The 21,734-nt window shown below is 45.9% G+C and overlaps 1 protein-coding gene across 3 annotated transcripts in view; it reads left to right on the plus strand.

Moving 5' to 3' along the window:
* Mast2 (microtubule associated serine/threonine kinase 2) overlaps window positions 1-21,518 on the plus strand; it is a 133,422-nt gene extending 111,904 nt beyond the window's left edge. For 2 of the 3 annotated variants that reach the window (XM_013016941.1, XM_013016942.1), the window contains exons 10-29: window positions 2,077-2,286; window positions 3,318-3,419; window positions 7,356-7,488; window positions 8,156-8,217; window positions 8,964-9,049; window positions 9,502-9,710; window positions 10,355-10,493; window positions 13,805-13,937; window positions 14,788-14,953; window positions 15,677-15,778; window positions 15,976-16,098; window positions 16,252-16,361; window positions 16,786-16,940; window positions 17,148-17,431; window positions 17,530-17,721; window positions 18,301-18,527; window positions 18,717-18,839; window positions 19,212-19,348; window positions 19,480-19,670; window positions 19,964-21,518. In XM_013016941.1, the coding sequence (XP_012872395.1) occupies window positions 2,077-2,286; window positions 3,318-3,419; window positions 7,356-7,488; window positions 8,156-8,217; window positions 8,964-9,049; window positions 9,502-9,710; window positions 10,355-10,493; window positions 13,805-13,937; window positions 14,788-14,953; window positions 15,677-15,778; window positions 15,976-16,098; window positions 16,252-16,361; window positions 16,786-16,940; window positions 17,148-17,431; window positions 17,530-17,721; window positions 18,301-18,527; window positions 18,717-18,839; window positions 19,212-19,348; window positions 19,480-19,670; window positions 19,964-21,465 (4,386 nt within the window). In that variant the 3' untranslated portion in view covers window positions 21,466-21,518. Of the gene's footprint in view, window positions 1-315; window positions 390-2,076; window positions 2,287-3,317; window positions 3,420-7,355; window positions 7,489-8,155; window positions 8,218-8,963; window positions 9,050-9,501; window positions 9,711-10,354; window positions 10,494-13,804; window positions 13,938-14,787; window positions 14,954-15,676; window positions 15,779-15,975; window positions 16,099-16,251; window positions 16,362-16,785; window positions 16,941-17,147; window positions 17,432-17,529; window positions 17,722-18,300; window positions 18,528-18,716; window positions 18,840-19,211; window positions 19,349-19,479; window positions 19,671-19,963 lie in introns of those variants that run through there. The other variant, XM_013016943.1, reaches the window with a different exon arrangement.
* Window positions 21,519-21,734: the final 216 nt, after the last annotated feature.

Genomic DNA, 21,734 nt, shown 5'->3' on the forward strand with positions numbered 1-21,734 from the left:
CAGATCATACCTTCATTTGGTACAAATATCTCAAGATGTCCCCTAGAGAGTATCTAGTCAGAGGGGTGTGAGCTAGCACGAAGAGGCTAGACTGGACAATAGGAAGAGAAACAAATGATGTTTCAGGAGTTACTAATATTTGTATTTGCATTTCTAAGCAGGAAAATGCTGAGGGGGGGAGGTAGATTGCTACCTAACATAGCTAAGAAATAGCATATACACTTGTGCTACAAACCTTCTGGACCTTGCTCTGCATTCTGATTAGGTGCTACTTGTTGTGCATTCTGGCCTAAACTTGTGAGATAGGCCTTGTTCCTGAAGAAAGAAAGAAGCCAGCATCATATTGAGATAGAACAATGGACCACTATCCATGACCACAGGAGCCTAAGGTGCTCAAGCTGCCTCCTTTCCCCGCCCCCCCAGATCGTGGGGCTTTTATTCATGGTCTGGGCATGGTCCCTGAGTTTCTTTTGCTCAAGGCTAGCACTTGAGTCATAGTGCCATTTCTGGCTTTTTCTGTTTATGTGATACTGAGGAATTGAACCCAAGGCTTCATGAATGCTAGCAAGCACTCTACCACTAAGCCCCCTTCCTATCCTCCTTTTTTTTTTGAAATCGCTAGGCAGGTGCTCTACCACCTGAACCACACCTCTAGCCTGTTTTTGTTTTGTATTTGGATACAGTCTTTTTGCCTTGGCCTGTTTTTTCCCTAAGCCAGTCTTGAACCTAGATCCTCCTACTTATAACTCCCATTCTCTTTTTCCCAGTGTGTATGTGCATGCATAAGTTTATCACAAAGTACTGGAAATCAGAATTCACCACCTAGTAGCAAAGGGAAAATGTCAGACTCCTGGAAAGGCATCTACAAACTTGTTCCCTGGGGCTGGGAAGATGGCTCAGTGGTGGAGTGCTTGCCTTGCATGCATGAGGCCCTGGGTTCAATTCCTCAGCACCATATAAGCAGAAAAGGCTGGAAGCAGTGCTGTGGCTCAAGTGGTAGAGTGCTAGCCATGAGCTGAAGAGCTGAGGGACAGTGCCCAGGCCCAGAGTTCAGGCCCCATGATTGACAAAAAACAAAACAAAAACAAAACTTGTTCACTGATATGTATCTGTCATTTTGACATGATATACTGTACTAGATGCCTTTCTTGCCTTCTAGGAATCTAGTCATGTTCCTATTCACAGTCTCCCATCACATTTTGGCTCCAGAGATCAAAGAAATTCATGCCTTTAGTAAACCGCTGAGAAACTGTTTAGCTATGTTCAGTAGATTTGATAAGCAAATCCTCAGGTTTAAATAAGAGAACACTTAGGTGATAAAACTCTGATTTGTAGGGCTAGGAAGGTGGCTCAGTGGTAGAGTGCTTGCCTTGCATGCATGAAGCCTTGGGTTTGATTCCTCAGCACCACATAAGCAGAAAAATCTGGAAATGGTGCTATGGCCCAAGTGGTAGAGTGCTAGCCTTGAGCTGAAGAGCTGAGGGATAGTGCCCAGGCCTAGAGTTCAGGCTTCACGACCAACCAAAAAAAAACTCTGATTTGTAGAACTTCCTAGGACAAAGAAAGGTTTAGAAACCAGCCACGTCTGGATATTTAGTATATACAGTAGGGAGGCCCACTGGTAGCACAAAGGAAAGAGAACCCTGGTTTGCTAGGGAGTAAAAGCTTCCCCAAGAAGAGGTGAATGCTTGAATGAGATGAAAAGGAATAAACAGGAGCTTCCACAGAAGAGCTGGAGGGGTGAGAAAACCACACTCATGGAACAGTATAAAGCGAAGGCTGAAATAACACATGGTAAAAGAAAACAGCAAACCATCATGTCTTCAGAGTAAAAGAGTTTGTGCTTCAAGGAGTGCTGGAACACATGTAGAGTCAGACAAGAGAGAGCCTTGTACAGTTCTGGGCATCCTGATTTGAATGTGATCTCTTGTCATATTTTTTTTCCATTATCATGTTTCCCAGATGCAAACTACAGAATGAGCCCATCTTTTAGGCCCTTTGCTAAGTCCTTCAAGCTTAGCTGTAGCAAACTGAGACTTGAAGAGAAGTGTCAAATTTTCTTGCTTTTATTCACAGGCCACTGCACAAATGGAAGAGCGACTAGCAGAGTTCATTTCTTCCAACACTCCAGATAGTGTGTTGCCTTTGGCAGATGGAGCCCTGAGCTTCATTCATCACCAAGTGATTGAGATGGCCCGAGACTGCCTGGATAAATCTCGGAGTGGCCTCATTACATCGCACTACTTCTACGAACTTCAAGAGAATTTGGAGAAACTTTTGCAAGATGTGAGTGTCCTCAGGGCTATAATGAAATTTCTCTGTGGTAGTCTCAGGCTTGCATCAGAAATGAGTCTCACCATTGTTCAGCAATTACCTTCAAATGTGGCACTGATGAACTCAGACCCCTTCCCAGTCTCCTGTATCACTAAAAGTACTTTATTTTGTATCAAAGAAAACTTGGTTCTGTGAGTTCTTTCTTTTTTTGGGGGAGGGGGGGTGTCCGGTCGTGGGGCCTGAACTCTGGGCCTGGGCGCTGTCCCTCAGCTCTTCAGCTCAAGGCTAGCGCTCTACCACTTGAGCCACAGCGCCACTGCTGGCTTTTTTCTTTTTGCTTATGTGGTGCTGAGGAATCAAACCCAGGGCCTCTGGCATGCAAGGCATGCGCTCTACCACTGAACCACCTTCCCAGCCCCAGTAATATAGCTTTGGATTAAGAAAGAACTCACAGGGCTGGGAAGGTGGCTCAGTGGTAGAGCGCTTGCCTTGCATGCCAGAGGCCCTGGGTTTGATTCCTCAGCACCACATAAGCAAAAAGAAAAAAGCCAGAAGTGGCACTGTGGCTCAAGTGGTAGAGCGCTAGCCTTGAGCTGAAGAGCTGAGGGACAGTGCCCAGGCCCAGAGTTCAGGCCCCATGACCGGACCCAAAAAAACAAACAAACAAAGCTGTATTACTGTGTCTGAGGTACCAACATAAGTAGCATTCTTAAGTATTTGACTTGTTACCAAAGTCAAAAAAGTAGCCTCAATGGATATGGTAGACTCTCTTCCACCAGAAATAATTGGCTTAAGTAGTGCCTTCCCATTGTTTGTCCTTAACCCAGGAGAAACATAGCAGGGCTTACCCTCTAGGTTTATCCATTTTCTCATGTTCCATTAACATGGTAAGTTCTCTTAATTCATTTTTAGAGATGTAGTCCTTTCTGAAGGAGCATCTGTGCAAATCCCTAAACTATTCAAGTCTCAAACTGAACTTATCTTTTCCACTATCCAATTTGTCTAAAATCAAATTGTTTAAGCAACCTTTGTGTTCTCTGTAGGCTCATGAGCGCTCAGAGAGTTCCGAAGTAGCCTTTGTAATACAGCTGGTAAAAAAGCTGATGATTGTCATTGCCCGCCCAGCTCGTCTCCTAGAATGCCTGGTGAGTGAACTCTGGAAAGGCTGGCTGGGGAGGTAGGGAGTGGTAACATCAGAGGAAGTATTTTGCCAACAAAAAATTGACAGTACCACTGCCATTTTTGTTGCTGAGCTCCATATTTAAATATGATTTGCAAAAAATATAGATAGATAGATAGATAAATTAGTCTGACATGCTGAGCCAGTCCTAGATTAGTGGGAACTTTGGAAGCCAGGAGTGTCATGTAACCTAGGCCAGTTTGGTTTGTACAAGTGGAGTCCTTCATTTAACCATTCAGGTATGTTACTGAATACCTACATCATGTTAGACATAAGAGATACAAGCATGAATAAAGCAAAGTCACTGATTTCAAGATGTCTCCTGTAGTGTTTGCAAGTATAAAGTATGTATATGTATAAATGGCAATTACAATATTACAGGAGACACAGTTATGGTCTGTACTGGTTACCATGGGAACCTGGTGAAGGGAATAAACATTTTAATTCTCCTTGGAGTGAAGATGCAATGAAAAGTCTGGGAACCAGGAGGGGGGACTTCAAGGATGAGTACAAGTTTGCCACGTAAGGGACATGGAACTAGAACATTCAGTGGAACAAAGGTGGTTTTTTGTTTTGTTTTGTTTTGTTTTGGTCAGTTGTAGGGCTTGAACTATGGGCTTGGGCACTGTCTCTGCACTCTTCAGCTCAAGGCAAGCGCTCTACCACTTGAGCCACAGCGCCACTTCCGGTTTTCTAGTGGTTTATTGGAGATAAGAGTCTCATGGTTTTTCCTGCCCTGGCTGGCTTTGAATGGTGATCCTTAGATCTCAGCCTGAGTAGCTAGGATTACTGGCGTGAGCCACCGATGCCAGCAAACAAAGGTTATTTTATATATTATCTTCAAGAAGTTATACAAAAGAAGTGACATAACAAAACAGTTCATGAATACAATGCATCTTGTTGCAATGCATCAGAGTTACCCCACAGGTTATATTTAAAGAAGTGGTGAGGAAAGTGAAACAGGCTCTGTTAGCGTGTTAGTATTAACAGGAGAGTTTGGAATAAAGATTGGAAAAGGAGGAAGATGAAAGAAGATGATGTATATATCTGTGTGTCCATGTATTATATCGATGAAAATAGAATAACAAAACCTGTTGTAATTGTTTGGGGAAGGGAGGAAGAGACAGGGTTAGAGGGAGTGAGATTGAGATATTCTAAACATATGGAAGTTTAACACCCCTTCATTTAACTAATGTAAGCAAATAAAGTAGAAATGGCAAGGGACGAAGCTGGAAGACATAGTATGTATCAACTCAGGAGTTTGCATTAAGACTTGATGAGAAGCCAGGCATCTGTGGCTCACATCTGTAATCCTAATTACTCAGGAGGCTGAGATGTGAGGATCATGATTCGAATCCAGCTCAGGCAGGAAAATCAATGAGACTCTTCCTCCAATTAGCCATTAAAAAAGCCAGAAGTGGAGATGTGGCTCAAGTGGTAGAGCGCTAGTCTTAGTAGCTCAGGGATAGTTGCCAGGCCCTGAGTGCACACACACACACGCTCACGCGCACACATACACTCTTAGACAAGTTGGATCTTCTAAAAAGTTTAAGCTAGAATGTGATGTGGTTAGATATACTCTTCTCTTAATCTTTATTTAGAATAATTCACATATAGCTAGGTACTGATGGCTCATGTTTAATAGCTACTCAAGAGGCTGAGATTTGAGGATCTTGGTTCAGAGCCAGCCAATGCAAGAATGTCTGTGAGATTTTTATCTCCATTTAACCAGCAAGAAGCCATAAGTGGGCCTGAGTGTTAGTCTTGAGTGAAGATACTCTGGGACAAGCATCTAGACCTTGAGTTAAAGCCCTAGGACTGGTGAAAAAATACATTCCTTTGAAACATACAATAGTTTGTTTAATTTCAACAAATACATACCTATGTATTCACTTCTATAATTGAAATTTGAAAATGTTTCTGTATCTTTAAAAAGTTCCTTTGTGCCCTTTGTGGTCAGTTCTTCCGCCAAGAACACTTACCTGTTTTGTTTTTTACCATTAATACATTTGCCTTTGTACAGTTTCATGTACTGAAACCATATGGCAATGTTCTGAGTTTTCACTCAGCATAGTGTTTCTTTGTGGTTTATATATGTTGTGTGTATTAGTATGTGGTTTCTATTTATTTCTGAATAAATACTCCGTGAGATTTAGTTCTAAGAAAAATTACTTTGGTCTCTACATGGATGGCAAATAAACCAGAGAAATCAGCACAGAGATACCTAAAGCAATGTCTGTGAAATGGAGTGGCCAAACTCTACAGCAATTAGAGAAAAGAAAAGAGATGACTGTGAAGGTGTTTTTTGTTTGTTTGTTTGTTTGTTCTTTGTACTAGTCCTGGGACTTGAACTCAATTTGGGTGCTGTCCATAAGCTTTTTTGCTCAAAGATAGCATTCTACCACTTGAGCCACAACTCCACTTCTGGCTTTTTGATGGTTAAGTAAAGATAAGTCTCTCTTGGACATTGCTGCCTCACTGGCTAGACTGGCTTCGAACTGCAGTCCTCAGATCTCAGCCTCTTGAATAGCTAGGATTACAGGCATGAACCACCATCATCTGGATGCAGGAGTATTTTGAGGTAAAAGTTCTGACCAGATGGGAATTAAGAGAAAAAAAAAAGGACTTTAAAGTCTGGCTTATAATATCTGGATAGATAGTAGTGTAGTTCTCCAAAATTGGGACCAGAGGTATAAAAGCCAGGGGCAATGCAGAGGCTAGAGACCTATGTCCTTTTGAGATCTGTGGTGAAGCAAGGGCTTGGAGCCAGAAGTTTTGTTCACCTGTTTTCTATTTCTTTCTCCCTGATTTCTCAAAGGTCAGTTCATCCCTTTGAACCTTGATTTCTGCATTAAAGTCACAAAGTACAAAATGCATTGTACTTACAGTTTGATTTGCTAAACTGAAATTCACAAACTACTTAAATATAATTTAAAAAATAAGTTGTGCAGCCCAGATAAGTAAGACCCTCATTATTTTGTGTAGTCAGTAGAGCCCAGGCACTTGCATACAGGTGGTCAGTAAATATTCAAAAGTATGCATATGGCTTGAGAGCTGTGAGCTGAAGCTCTTGGGAACTGTAAGTCTGCTCTGGACTGATTACCTGAACATATTTAACAGTGGCATCTGGTTGAAGAAAGACTTGGCTGGATGAATAGGCTAAGCTCTCTTGAAACCAAAAGCCCTTGTCCTTATTGCTAGAAAGACAGCATAGGCTTAGGATGTCACCAGAGATGACCTATAAAAAAAAAATGTCCTTAGACAGGTACTGGTGGCTCATACCTGTAATCCTAGCCACTCAGGAGGCTGAGATCTGAGGATTGCAGTTCAAAGTCAGCCTGGGCAGAAAAGTCCATGAGACTTTTATCTCCAATTAACCACCAGAAAAGCAGACGTGGCTCTGTGGCTCAAGTGATAAAGTGCTTATTTTGAGCTGAAGAGCTGAGGGACAGCACCCAAGCCCAGAGTTCAAGCCTCATGACTGTCAAAAAAAAAAAAAAAAGACCTGTCCCTATTTTCATAATCCCTAAATTCCATGTATTTAGGGGTTGAGGTGATCTTATCTTTTTATCCAGTCATGCGGCTTGAACTCTGGGCCTGAGCGCTGTCCCTCAGCTCTTCAGCTCAAGGCTAGCACTCTACCACTTGAGCTACAGCACTACTTCCAGTTTTCTGGTGGTTTACTGGAGACAAGAGTCTCACTGACTTTCCTGCCTGGGCTGGCTTTAAACTGCGATCCTCAGATCTCAGCCTCCTGAGTAGCTAGGATTACAGGCGTGAGCCACCAGTGCCCTGCAAGGACAAGTCTTCTTATTCACTCCTGCCTCTGCTATATGCTATGAACCAGAGGCCAGCAGCATTCACTTGTATCTCTCACACTCATTACGTCTCTCTGGTACAGGAGTTTGACCCTGAAGAGTTCTATCACCTTTTAGAAGCAGCCGAAGGCCATGCCAAAGAGGGACATGGAATTAAATGTGACATTCCCCGCTACATCATCAGCCAGCTGGGCCTCACACGGGATCCCCTAGAAGGTGAGCATACTGCCTGTTGGCTGCAAAGAAGAGATTTCACCTGCACATGGACTGAACTTGGCATCAGGGGCCTCAGAAGTACCTTGTGTCTCCTTGTCTTGGGCCCAGTTGGGTTAGATTTAGAGCTTCAGTTCAAATGAAGTCAACCACAAAGGACTATAATCACGTTTTCAAAAATGGTCACTTCCTCTACACATTTGCCTCTCCTGATGGTCCCCTTGCAAATCTTTCTTCGGGAGATGGTGTAGCTTAGTGCTTCAGAGGATATCTCCATTCTTCTGGGCTTCTCACTGAGCCACAACATGAACCATGGGCATTTGTTCTGTTTCTGTATCCCTTCCTGAATTCTTACCCCATCTAGTAAAGCATTATTGAACAGCAGACCAATATTAGTGGCCTGTCTTAGGCTGTGTCACCTAGAAAACATCCAAAATTTTAAAAAGCTAGACTGTGCCAAGCCTGGACTTGTAAAAATGGTACGGTAACATTTGGCTTGTTTCCTGATCTGTGACTATACCGAGAGTAGAGCCACAGAACTAGACTTGCATCCCAGGCTGAATAAGAAAGAATACCTACCACACACACACCTTTATATGACTTGAGGCTACTACTGATGTGCTTGACATTGCTGCACATACTTTTTTCTTGTGTCCTTGGCATTTTCTAGAAATGGCCCAGCTGAGCAGTTATGACAGCCCCAACACTCCGGAGACAGATGATTCAGTTGACGTAAGTCTCTTGAGTTCCTGCCTCAATCTTGGAGCCTGATACCTGTGAAGCAAAGGCCCTTCAGTTCACTTTAGGAATATACCTAGGGACTAGAAATGTGGCTTAGTAATGGAGTGCTTGCCTCACATGCATGAAATCCTGGGTTTGATTCTTCAGTACCATATACACAGAAAAAGCCAGATACAGCACTGTGGCTCAAGTGGTAGAGTGCTAGCCTTGATCAAAAGAAACTCAGGGACAGTGCCCAGGCTCCGAGTTCAAGCCCCAGGACTGGCCAAAAAAAAAAAACATCTGAATGCGGTGGCTCATGCCTGTAATCCTAGCTACTCAGGAGGCTGAGATCTGAGGATCAAGGTTCAAAGCCAGCCTGGACAGGAGAGTCATGAGATTCTTACCTCCAATTAACCACCAATTACCTCCAATTAACCATTACTGAAAAGTAATGGATGTGTGTCTTAAGTGGTATAGTGCTAGTCTTGAGCAAGAAAGCTCAGGGACAGCACCCTGAGTTCAAGCCCTAAGACCTGCACTCCTTACTCCCCTCCCCATTAAAAAAAAAAAAAGTACATCTGAAGGAGAGATGGGGAAGTTGGTGACTGGAGACACTGGAGTCATGTGGTTAATGGGAAGGAATGGGCAGGTACCTGTAGCAAGGCTGAAAACTGAGCTAGTTGCTAGGACCATTGCTTCACTAAGCATATGAACTCTGAGAAGCACTGTCTCCTGCCTTTTCCCTTGTCTTTTAGGGCCGTGGAGCATCCCTAACATCTAAAAAGACACCCTCTGAAGAGGACTTTGAAACCATAAAGCTCATCAGCAATGGCGCTTATGGGTAAAGGCGGGTCAGAGTATAGCCAGGACTGGAGCTGAGTCAGCACTTGATTTCTTCCTTCTGGGAGTAGATCTACTGCCCAATCCTAGGCAGCAGATAGCTCAGAATAGACTCTGTCCCTCTCTAAAGTCTCCTGGAGAAGCAACAGTTCAGTTTCTTATGACATCTGAACATTGTTATTTTTCCAAGGCAAGATTTGACCTCTCTTGGTACTCCTCCTCTGTCTGAGTTCTGAAAGCATTGAACTGGATCCTTAAGAAATTTTCTGTCACAAAATTTAAGACTTGTGTGAGCCATGGGGCCCATATCCTCTCTTTAATATGTATATCCCTGTTCCCTTGTTCTGTGGACTTACAAGGTGACTTGAAAGGTATAAGGAAGCAGGTGGGTAAAGGAATGCACAGCACAGGTGCTGAGAGTCTGTGGGGGCTGGTCTGGGCTGTATTTCCCAGGGCCGTATTCCTGGTGCGGCACAAGTCCACTCGGCAGCGGTTTGCCATGAAGAAGATCAACAAGCAGAATCTGATCCTACGAAACCAGATCCAGCAGGCCTTTGTGGAGCGTGACATATTGACTTTCGCTGAGAACCCCTTTGTGGTCAGCATGTTCTGCTCCTTTGAGACTAAGCGTCACTTGTGCATGGTGATGGAATATGTCGAAGGTACTGAAGGTATTGGGGGAAAGGTGACCTTGTGTAGGGGCTGTGGTGCAATCCAAGACTTAGACCTAAACAGGAGTAAAGTTTCAGATCCCAGCCCTCTCTGGCATTGATTTTCAGGATCTCAGAGATTATTGCTTTACCATGCTGTTATGAGAAGCACTCTCGGACAGGATATAGCAGCCCAGCAGCTATAGAAAGCCTCCATTCCCTCTACCCTTGGCATCAGACAGGAACAAAAGGTTAGGAAGCTGAGCCACAAAAGCCCAAGTTGGGGTACGTGGCAGATTGTATCTTGGCCTCAGAAGAAAGGGAAGGGAAGCAATTGCTCTGACTGATGGCCTGAGAAGGGAACATCCCTTAAATCCACTCAGAATGTTTGGGGGGAATGGATTAGAAGAACAGCTAAACAGCTAGGTCAGAGCTCTACCAAGGGGCAGCAGATTTTGCAGTGGTCCTTCTCTTACCCTCTCACTGTAGTATATCGCTTAAGTTGATGCTGAACAAAACTACCTATTTGATTCAGTGAATATGTGCTAAGAGTTAACAGTGTTATCTAACAGCTGTCCTTAGGGAGTGCTAGCCTAAGAGCTAGCTAGAGCAGAAAACTGGATCTCTCCCTCATGATAGTCTGGGCTTTGTTATAGGAGGAGACTGTGCTACTCTGCTGAAAAACATCGGGGCCCTTCCTGTGGACATGGTGCGTCTATACTTTGCAGAAACTGTGCTGGCCCTGGAGTACCTACACAATTATGGCATCGTGCACCGTGACCTCAAGCCTGATAAGTATGCTTATAATCAGGATTCATTGTCTAGTTCTCCGTCTCTTTTTAATTTTTAATTGTTGTTGGTAATGGGGCTTGAACTCAAAGCCCTGGGCTTTGAGCACTTTTGCTCAAGGCTAGTGGTCTACAATTTTTTTTGGGGGGGGGGTCCAATCGTGGGGGCCTGAATTCTGGGTCTGGGCACTGTCCCTCAGCTCTTCAGCTCAAGGCTATAGCGCTCTACCACTTGAGCCACAGCACCACTTCCGGCTTTTTTCTTTTTGCTTATGTGGTGCTGAGGAATCGAACCCAGGGCCTCAGGCGTGCAAGGCAAGCACTCTACCACTGAGCCACCTTCCCAGCCCCCAGTGTTCTACAATTTTGAGCCATAATCTGAACACTTGTAGCCACCGCAGAGTTCTTAGAGTCAAATTGTTAAGCAATTCAACCTGATTTCCTTTTCAAAATTCAAGTCTATAGTATTTAGAAGCAGATAATACATCCAAGGAGCTTCCATAGGCATACTGTGTCAAAGCTGGAATTCTTCCTAGGAAGCCTTGATGTCAGGGAAATGCTGTTAGGTTCCCATGGCTTAGAAACTCAAACCCAGTATGTATGCAAGAGTTCATTCGGCTAACATGAACCATTCAGTATTTACAGGCTGATGTTTCCAGTCAGCTTCCATAAACGTACCTGGTTAATGAAAGCTGAATTCTCATTCTGAAATCTTAAACACAGTGCAATGACTTCAGGTTTACCTCACTTCGTATGACAAATGAGTGACTGTGTCATCCACATCCACTTTTCAAGATTTAGAAGCAGATGTTCCCAGTCAATCTCCATAGGCATATGGGGTAAAGCAAACCTAAATGCCTCTTTTAAACTCTTACAGCCACTATAAAGCTCTTACGTTCAATTTGTTCAGCAACTCAAATTGAGTTGCTTTGCCAAAAGTCAAGCTGGTATGTGTAACCTTATGGTACTTAGAAGCAGTTATTTCCAGGGAGGAAAGAAAAGGAAATCCTAAAAGGAAAAGCTTAAGCATTTAGAAGCAGGTGATCCCAATCAGTGTCAGTAATTCTAGAGGGTAAAGGTAACCTGAAATCTGGGTCTGAAGCCTTGTAGCCAGTTGAGAGCTCGTGGTTTCAAATTGCTCAGCACCTCAAATTGAATTGCTTTGCCAAAATTCAAGTGGGTAGAAGAAACCATGTAGTATTCAGAAGCAGGTATTTCCAGGGAGCATCAGTGGGCATACTAGGTCTAAGAATCCGGAATTCTTTCTAAGAAGCATTGAAACCATTGAAATGCTGTTATGTTCCCATAGCTCAGAACCTCATTCCCAGTGTGTATGGAAGAGGTCATTCAGCTAACAACACAGGTGCAGAATTTAGAGGCTGATATTTCCAGTCAGCTTCCATAAATGTGTCTGGTCAAAGAATCCTGAAGTCTTGTTCTCAAATTATGAGCACAGTGCAGTAAGCCTAGGGTCAACTTACTCAGCATGATGGATGGACAGATGGACAGATGGATGGACAGACAGATAGATGGAAGGACAGAAGATACTATAGATTTTAAATAACCCATAACTCAAGCCTTGTAATCCTAGCTAACTCCAGAGACTGAGATCTGAGGATTGTGATTCAAAGCCAGTCTGTGCAGGAAAGTCAGTGACACTCTTATTTCTAATTAACCAACAAAAAGCTGGAAGTGGAGCTGTTGGCTCAAGCTGTAGAGCACTAGCCTTGAGCAAAGAAGCTTAGGAATAGTACCCAGGCCCTGAGCTCAAGCCGCAGAATCAGCATTAAAAAAGAAAAAGAAATATAGGTAGTACAGTATAAATGCAGTTTAGATGATACTCCAGACCTCAGGTCCATACAGACTAGAGAAAAGATGAAATAGTGTGGGCAAATAGAAAGGGATATAAACATCCTTTGCTGCTTTCTCAGTGTTTTTTGTTTTGTTTTGTTTTTTGATGGTCATGGCTCTGATCTGGGCGCTGTCCCTCAGCTCTTCAGCTCAAGGCTAGTGCTCTACCGCTTGAGCCACAGTGCCACTTCTTGCTTTTTTTGCTTATGTGGTGCTGAGGAATCGAACCCAGGGCCTCATATATGCAAGGCAAGCACTCTACCACTGAGCCACCTTCCCAACCTCAGTGTTCCTCCTTTCTTAAATGAGATAATACTCCTTACATTTGGTATGTTAGCTATTCTAGAAACCTTTCAAGGATAACTTTATTTTTTTTTATTTTTTTTTATTTTGGCTTGGTTTTATGTTCAAAATCAAACATAGGACCTCAGCTGTGAGGTTGGAGTAGAGTGAAAAAGAAAGCAAAGGAACTAAAGGAGGCTGGAATACCTACCGGATTTCTAGCTTGGACTAATATAGGGTGTTGAGCTTCTATGATGGCTTTGCTATTACAAACTTGAGTTCAATTGGCTACTCATGCTTACTAACTGTTAAATATATATGAACATCATGTTCCCCTGTTCTATACTCTAAAACAAGAATACCTATGTTTGTTGTGTTAGTTACTGTAGAAAACCTTTAGGAGCCAGATTTGTGTGTGTGTGTGTGTGTGTGTGTGTTCTAGGGATTGAACCTAAGGGCCTCACACACATGCTGAACCCCTAGGCTAAGAATATTTTTAAAGCAAACATTACAGAGTTCAGTAGAAGACAGAAGCATTGTTTTGTGCTGAGAAGAGGAACCACTTGGAATGCATGACTGTTTTAGACAGATTGAGTTTATAATGTGTGGCACTTGTGTAGGTTTGTAACTCACGAAAGAAGTTCAAACCAAAGATAGTGACTTGGGAATCATTAGAATAATGGGTAGCAAAGTGAAACTGTTGGCACAAAATGAAATGGCTCAAGCAGAATATATAAAGGAATCTGATTTTTAGTTTTTCCCAACTAGTCTTCCTTATAAAGACAGCCATGTACATGGGATAAGATTTTGCATCCATTTCTCCTTTCCCTCAAATAGGAGTATTGTGAGCCACCCAAGTTAAGGAGAGGGACCAGGGATGACTAAAGCAACAGCCCTAGGACAAGCTGATCTCTATAGAAGAAGGTCTCTTCATCCACTGATTGATAGCTGTCCCCCACTCCCGGTGTAGAATTCAGGTGGGACAACAAAGAGAAGTAGAGTCATGACAAAGGGTAGAAGATAATACAAAGCCAAAGCTATTTATTTTTCACAGCTTCCTATCTTCCTGTTTATGTCCCACAGGACCCTATAGAGGCCTAAATGGGAAATTTTAGAAAATACTAAAATCAACACTTATGGAAAACGAGGAAATAACTGAATCCTTTTGTCTCTATGATCTCTCAGCCTTCTGATCACATCTATGGGGCACATCAAACTCACTGACTTTGGACTTTCTAAAATTGGCCTCATGAGTCTGACAACCAACTTGTATGAGGGTCACATTGAAAAGGATGCTCGGGAATTCCTAGATAAACAGGTAAGACCATGGAAATTGAACTCTAGACCTCAGAATATGCAAATTTTCATTGAAATAGGTAGCACATTTAGAAAATGATAGGCATAAGAATCATGAATATAAACATCAAAGTTATCTTTTCTTTCAGTGCTTGGAGAAAATAAGCTATATAACTGTTAATACAGAATTTCATATGAGATCAGTCTTGAAACTCCAGCCTGAGTCAAGGGCAAATCTTCTGGAGCCTGTTTTTTCTTGGAACAATATCCTAAATTTCCATTGAGCTATAACCCAGTTTCCTGAGTTAGCCTCTGGATGTTCCCTGATACTCAAAAAGTCCTTGTGGTAGTCCTTAGGAGGCTGGTGGGAAGAAGCTAATTTTGGGACCAGATGCCAGAAGTGTTGAGAACTCAAGGAAGAGTAGTTCCTGGTTAGAATTAGATACTTGGGTGATAGGAATGTGCTTAGTGGAAAAGTACTTGCCTAGCATCCATGAACCATCCTGGGTTCGATTCCTCAGTTACCACATAAACAGAAAAAGCCAGAAGTGGCACTGTGGCTCAAGTGGTAGAGTGCTAGCCTTAAGCAAACGAAGCTCAGAGACAGTGCGTAGGCCCTGAGTTCAAGCCCAAGACTGGCCAAAAAAAAAAAAAATTAGACACTTGGGTTAATTAGGAAATATATTAATCTACCACACTAAAAGTTCCACCTCTGGTTCCCTGGGTTTCCTGTTGATCTTGTTTATTAACTGAAGTGAGTTGAGTCTTCATTCAGAGACTTTTTTGTTCTAAGGGTAGGAATATTGCTACCTCTAGCCATTGTGCCAGTGAGCTGCCTCAGGATGCTGAGTTAGTCTGACTTCTCTACCCAGGTGTGCGGGACCCCGGAGTACATAGCACCTGAGGTGATCCTGCGTCAGGGCTATGGAAAGCCAGTGGACTGGTGGGCCATGGGCGTAATCCTGTATGAGTTTCTGGTGGGTTGCGTCCCTTTCTTTGGAGATACTCCGGAGGAGCTCTTTGGGCAAGTGATCAGTGGTAGGTACCATACCCTGGGCTAATTTGGAGTCAAGAGTCCTGATCCACAAATAGGATAGATGCATACAACCTTTGAGGCTCTTAAGCTCTTGTTCTGAATTTGAATGTATTTGGTATGCTTGCTTCTTGGAGGTATAGGGAGAGAGAGAGAGAGAGAGAGAGTGTGTGTGTGTGTGTGTGTGTGTGTGCGCGCGTGTGCACACACATGTGCACATGCACATATGTACTATATCCCCCTGGGGCTTGCTCTGTTTGTATTCATGTCCTATGTGTAGATGCATTCCTGTTTTTTTTTTTATCTTTTTGTGTGTGGGTTGTTTTTTTTTAAATTCTGGGGGTGTGAACTCAGGACTCTGCACATGGTAGGCAAGTGCTTTACTACTTAAGCCACATCTCTGGCTCTCAGTCCTTTGTTTTATATGTATTTACCCTGTGGATTTGAGTTCTTCATATGTATGTCTAGAATATAAAGACAGGTGAGCTGGAGCCTTAGGACAGGGGAAGTCACTGTTGTGCAATGCCTATTCTGGATGAAAGAGAAAGCCATGGTCTGGGAAGTAAGAGATTTTCCTAGAAGGGGAGAAACCTATAGAATGCAAAGAATTGGGGTCCCAGGCAAGGCTGGGACTCTGGGCTTCCTTTATGCCTCCCTTCCTTTTACTATCCTGGGACTGTCTCCTAGCTCTACCCATAATTTCCACTTCTTACCCACAATGTCCTCAGATGAGATTGTGTGGCCTGAGGGTGACGATGCACTGCCCCCAGATGCCCAGGACCTCACCTCCAAACTGCTCCACCAGAACCCTTTGGAGAGACTGGGAACAGGTAAGTCCAGTCCCACTCCTCTTTCTTATGACTAGAAAAAGGAGGACAGGAGCTGAGTCCATTCACCCTAAGATAGTCCCTCTGGATCATGTAATGCTGCTTCCAGGCCTAGCATCTCCCAAGTCTGGCATATCACTTGACTTGCTGAACTTCTTTCCACACAGCTTATGCTCTCACTCTGCCCTTCCTACCTACAGGAGGTGCCTATGAGGTAAAGCAGCACCCATTTTTCATGGGTCTGGACTGGACAGGACTTCTTCGCCAGAAGGCTGAATTTATTCCTCAACTGGAGTCAGAGGATGATACCAGCTACTTTGACAGTAAGGCCATGGGTGGGATATTTCTGGTGCCTGGAAATAGCTATGCATACTGGCGTCGGGAACAACTTCTCAGGGCCCTTCAGAGGTCTGATAGGGTCCCAAGGATACCACCAACAGGAGCTCTGAAAGGAACTGTTCTGTATATCTGCCCAGCCCGTTCAGAGCGATATCATCATATGGACTCGGAGGACGAAGAGGAAGTGAGTGAAGATGGCTGCCTTGAGATCCGCCAGTTCTCTTCTTGCTCTCCAAGATTTAGCAAGGTGCGACTGTGGAGGCCCAGGTGGAAGGTTGGGGAAAAAGCCCTAATGAAGAACACACCTGGGGCAGGGTCAGATGGTGATGATGGTGATAGAACCATTTCCAGAAGAAGAAGAGCAGAGAGCTGGGCTGCTACATACAGCAGATGCTTCTAGAGCCATTCTAGTCTCTGACATCAGAGATGTCCAGGGTTAGGCCAGGTCAGTCAGACTAGCTCCAGATATTCAAATGGGACAAGCCCAGATGCCTCCTCTCTAGATGGGTGTGTCAGGAACGGTTTAACCTCCTGCTATTGATTCCTGGGGGTGCTGCTAGCAATGAAAGGAAAGGACTTATCCAAATTCTTGGTTTCCGGTCTCAAGGATGCCTTCTGTCCCCTGAGAGGCAGGTCTGTCCTAGTTCTCCCAAGCTTCCCCTTGCCCACAGGTATACAGTAGCATGGAGCGGCTCTCGCTGCTTGAGGAACGTCGAACACCACCCCCAACCAAGCGCAGCCTAAGTGAAGAGAAGGAGGATCGCTCCGATGGCCTGGCAGGGCTGAAGGGCCGAGACCGGAGCTGGGTGATTGGCTCCCCTGAGATGTGAGCATGCAGGGCTCACCGGAGTGGGCAGCATAGCCATCCCTTGGTTGTTACAGATACGAAAGAAATGGAGATGCTGGGGAGGTGGCACTGACGTGGCATTCTTAAGGGCAGCCCTGAAGGAGTGTCTGAGGAGGACAGTTCCTCTGTGCCTCTAAGGAGCTTTTGGCTCTCTTACCACCCCACCGCTGGCCTTGTGTCTCACAGATTGCGAAAGCGGCTATCGATGTCTGAATCATCCCACACAGAGAGTGACTCAAGCCCTCCAATGACAGTGCGACACCGTTGCTCAGGCCTCTTAGATGTGCCTCGCTTCCCTGAGGGCCCAGAGGAAGCCAGTAGCACCCCTAGGAGGCAACAGCAGGAGGGTATATGGCTTTTGACACCCCCATCTGGAGAGGGGGCATCTGGGCCTGTCCCTGAACGGCCAGTGGAACGGCGGCTGAAGTTGGATGAGGAGCCTGTTGGCCAGAGCAGAGGTTCCAGTCCAGGTATGAACCAATGGGTGGCCAACAGTCTGGGCTGGAAGTTATTTCAGAAAGGAAGGCCCAGTTACATTGCAGGTCTCACTGTTTACTTGGGCCCACAGCTGTGGAGATTCGAAGTCATGGGAGCCCACTGGCTGAGGGGACCACAGCCAAAGCCATCAGTGACCTAGCTGTGCGTAGGGCCCGCCACCGGCTACTTTCTGGGGACTCTATAGAGAAGCGTACCACTCGCCCTGTCAACAAAGTGATCAAGTCTGCCTCAGCAACAGCCCTTTCCCTCCTCATTCCTGCAGGTAAGGCCATAGGAGCTAGGATAAAACTCATAGGAAGGATATTGGGAATCTGTGGGGCAGGCCCAAGGGTCTATATGTAGAATCCCCAACAGATACCTGTTGAAGAGCAGGTGTGTGAGAGACCTGGGTCCCTTGGTTATGCAAGTGGAGTCTCTGAAGATGTATTGTGTTGTCTGGAGTGGGAGGTAGGGGAGGGGAGAGGAAAACAAACCAGAAGGTAGTATGGTATAACAAGCGCAGGCTTTGAGGCAAAATGCTAATATCTAATCTCTATCACTCAAGGCTATTAATAGTTTAACTAATTGCATAGTTGTGATGTTTGAATGTATATGAAGAGTTTATATGGTGCCCATACATACATATATACCATATACATACATACCATTCCCTATCACCTGTACCCCCATCTGAGGCTTGGGAAGTTCTAAGCAGATGAGGATGTGGCAGTCAGGGGCTGTGAGGAAGATATATCTTGGCTCTGGCTCTGTGTGTGACGACAGTTGTGCTGAGATTAATAGGCTGGGAGCATTGCCAGGCCAAGGTTTGTGATCTACTAAGTCCTGGTTTCTCCTCCTCCAGAACACCACACCTGTTCTCCATTGGCCAGCCCCATGTCCCCACACTCCCAGTCATCAAATCCATCATCTAGAGACTCTTCTCCAAGCAGGGACTTCTTGCCGGTCCTTGGCAGTTTGAGGCCTCCCATCATCATCCACCGAGCTGGCAAGAAGTATGGCTTTACCCTGAGAGCCATTCGTGTCTACATGGGTGACTCAGATGTCTACACTGTGCACCACATGGTGTGGGTATGTTTGGCCAGACAGAGCTGTGTGTCCTAGCTTTGTCACTCTTTCACCTTTCCCTTCCTGTAGCCCAACTGACCAGACTTCTTAAGGGGCCAAGGGCGGTGGTGAAGAAGCTCTCAATTTAATGGGCAGAACCAGCCCCTACCTTCTTTGTTAAGCTCCAGATTAAATGTTCTCTTTCTGGGACAGCATGTGGAAGATGGCGGTCCAGCCAGCGAGGCGGGGCTTCGTCAGGGTGACCTCATCACCCATGTCAATGGGGAGCCTGTACATGGGCTGGTACATACAGAGGTAGTGGAGCTGATCCTTAAGGTTAGTGCTGGAACATTGCCTGCTGTGGGGTGTGGGAGGATCAGGCCTATATCTTAGCACTGAAGGCAGGTGCAGGGATATGCAAAACTTGGGCATGGCACAGCAGAAGATTTTCTTCAAAAGACAGCACCTCTTCTGCCAGGCCCTTCTGAGCTACAGATAGGACTGGAGAACGTCTTCCCACCACTAAACATTCTGAGCCATTAATGGGAACCATTTCCGAGCCTTTGAGAGAGAATACAGATCTTAATCAGACATGTTGGTGCACAGGCAAAATCTGGCTATGGTGCCTCCATACCAGAGGGTAGGGGCAGGGCAAAAATATAGCCATCACCTCAGCCTAGCCTCATACTCTGCTTTGCTGTACTCCAGAGTGGAAACAAGGTGTCTATTTCAACAACTCCCCTGGAGAACACATCCATTAAAGTGGGGCCAGCTCGGAAAGGCAGCTACAAGGCCAAGATGGCCCGAAGGAGCAAGCGGAGCCGAGGCAAAGAGGGACAAGAAAGGTGAGCTGGGTTTGGTACGAAGGTCTTCTCTGAGTAACTGGGTGCTTGTAAGTGCTTTGTGTGAGTCCTGTACCTAGAGTGTGCTGTGTGCTGTGCCCCAACTCCACCTTAAACCTTAACCTCTGCATCAGGAAAAGAAGCTCCCTATTCCGGAAGATCACCAAGCAAGCCTCTCTGCTGCACACCAGCCGCAGCCTTTCTTCCCTTAACCGCTCCTTGTCATCCGGGGAGAGTGGGCCGGGCTCTCCCACGCATGGCCACAGTCTTTCTCCTCGATCTCCCACTCAGGGATACCGGGTAACCCCTGATGCCGTGCACTCAGGTATGATGGGCCCCTTGTAGATCTGAGACCATTTTCTGGGAAGTAGAAAAGTGCCTGGGCTTTCTTCAGGTCCCACTTTCCAACTCTCCAGAAAGATCAGTAATCCTGGAAGGGACTGATGGGAAGAGTGGTTTACTTTATTGTTTCTATAACCTGGCCTCTGGCCCAGTGGCGGGGTAACACAGACAGTCCTGGGACATTCCCGGACTAAGCCCTGTTTTGCCCCCTCAGTCATTTCTAACAGCTAACACGGCTCTGCCTTTGTCTGTTTGTCTGTGTCTGTCTGCCAAAAGTGGGAGGAAATTCATCACAGAGCAGCTCCCCCAGCTCCAGCGTCCCTGGCTCCCCAGCTGGCTCTGGGCACACACGGCCCAGCTCCCTCCATGGTCTGGCACCCAAGCTCCAACGCCAGTACCGCTCTCCACGGCGCAAGTCAGCAGGCAGCATCCCTCTGTCACCACTGGCCCACACCCCTTCTCCACCACCACAAGCAGCTTCGCCTCAGCGTTCTCCATCACCCCTGTCTGGTCATGGAGCCCAGGCCTTTCCCACAAAACTTCATTTGTCTCCTCCTCTAGGCAGGCAACTCTCTCGGCCCAAGAGTGCAGAACCACCCCGCTCCCCACTACTTAAGAGGGTTCAGTCTGCTGAGAAACTGGCAGCTGCACTGGCTGCTTCTGAGAAAAAGTTAGCACCTTCTCGAAAGCATAGTCTTGACCTGCCCCACTGTGAGCTAAAGAAGGAGTTGCCACCCAGGGAGGCCAGTCCTCTGGACATAGCTGGGACCAGGGGTGTGCTGTCTGGAAAAGCACTGCCAGGCAAGGGAGTGCTGCAGCCTGCGCCTCCACGAGCCCTAGGCACCCTTCGGCAAGACCGAGCTGAGCGACGAGAGTCACTGCAAAAGCAAGAAGCTATTCGTGAGGTAGACTCGTCAGAGGATGATACTGATGAGGAGCCTGAGAACAGCCGAGGTGGACAGGAGCCAGGATTGGCATCCTGTGCAGAAATGGGCCAGAATCCATCCCCCGGAGCAGCAGGAGAGCATGGAGAAGAGGACACCTTCTTGGCCCAGGACCTGAGGAACCAGGGTCCAATGGTCCCAGCCCTGTTGACAGGGGTCATACTGGCGCCTCCCAAAACAGAAGGTCCTGATGTCCCTCAGAGGAGGCCTGGAAACTCACAAGCCTTTGAGGAGGGTACCAGCTTGTGCTTACCAGACTCCACTCTGAGTGGGTCTGGACCTACCAGCTCTGCCCCTGCTGAAGGCTGCTGGAAGGCCCAGCACCTCCACACCCAGGCACTAACAGCACTTTGTCCCAGCCCTTCAGGACTTGCCCCCACTGCTTTCTCCACCTCTGGGAAGCAAGGCACCTGGTCCTGGAAATTCCTTATTGAGGGGCCAGACAGTGCATCCCCAAGTAGAAAGACAGCAGTGACAAGTGGACAAGCCAACCCCCAGGATCTGGAAGCCACAGTCCACCCTAAGAACCTATCTTCTGGGCCAGAGAAACAGCCACAGCCACTCAGTGCACCCGGGCTGACCCATCATCCATCTTGTGATGTCCCCAGCCCAAGCTGGCTATGGGAGTCTGAATGTGCACAAGAAGAGAAATTGCTGAGCATTACCAAAGTGCCTGATGCCTCAGGTGACAGGAGGCAAGATGTTCCATGCAAAGCCTTCCCCCTCACCCAAGAAACTGGGCCCAGCCTGCTTTGGAGGGGCCAAGACCCAGGGGTCCGTCAAAAGCATCAGGACTTGGCACTGGCATCAGATGAGTTTTTAAAGCAAACATAGCAGTTTACCATTTCTTGCACTCAGACCTGTGTAATATACCCTCCTGGAAACCATCTTTTGTCTTTGCTTGTTTCTTTCTTCAGTCATCACAAACTCTAGATCCAGATCCTATGTTGCCACTGGGCAGGAATATAGTGGTGACCAAGACAGGTGCCACCCTCAGGGAAGAGACATCTAATTCGACTTCCCTAATCACCCATGAGATATATGAGCTCAAGTATGAAGAATAGACACAGGTAGCAATTTGCTGGGTAGGGAAGAATGGAGGT

The sequence above is a fragment of the Dipodomys ordii genome, unplaced genomic scaffold (genome assembly GCF_000151885.1).
Source record: "Dipodomys ordii isolate 6190 unplaced genomic scaffold, Dord_2.0 Scaffold33, whole genome shotgun sequence".
NCBI lineage: Eukaryota > Metazoa > Chordata > Mammalia > Rodentia > Heteromyidae > Dipodomys > Dipodomys ordii.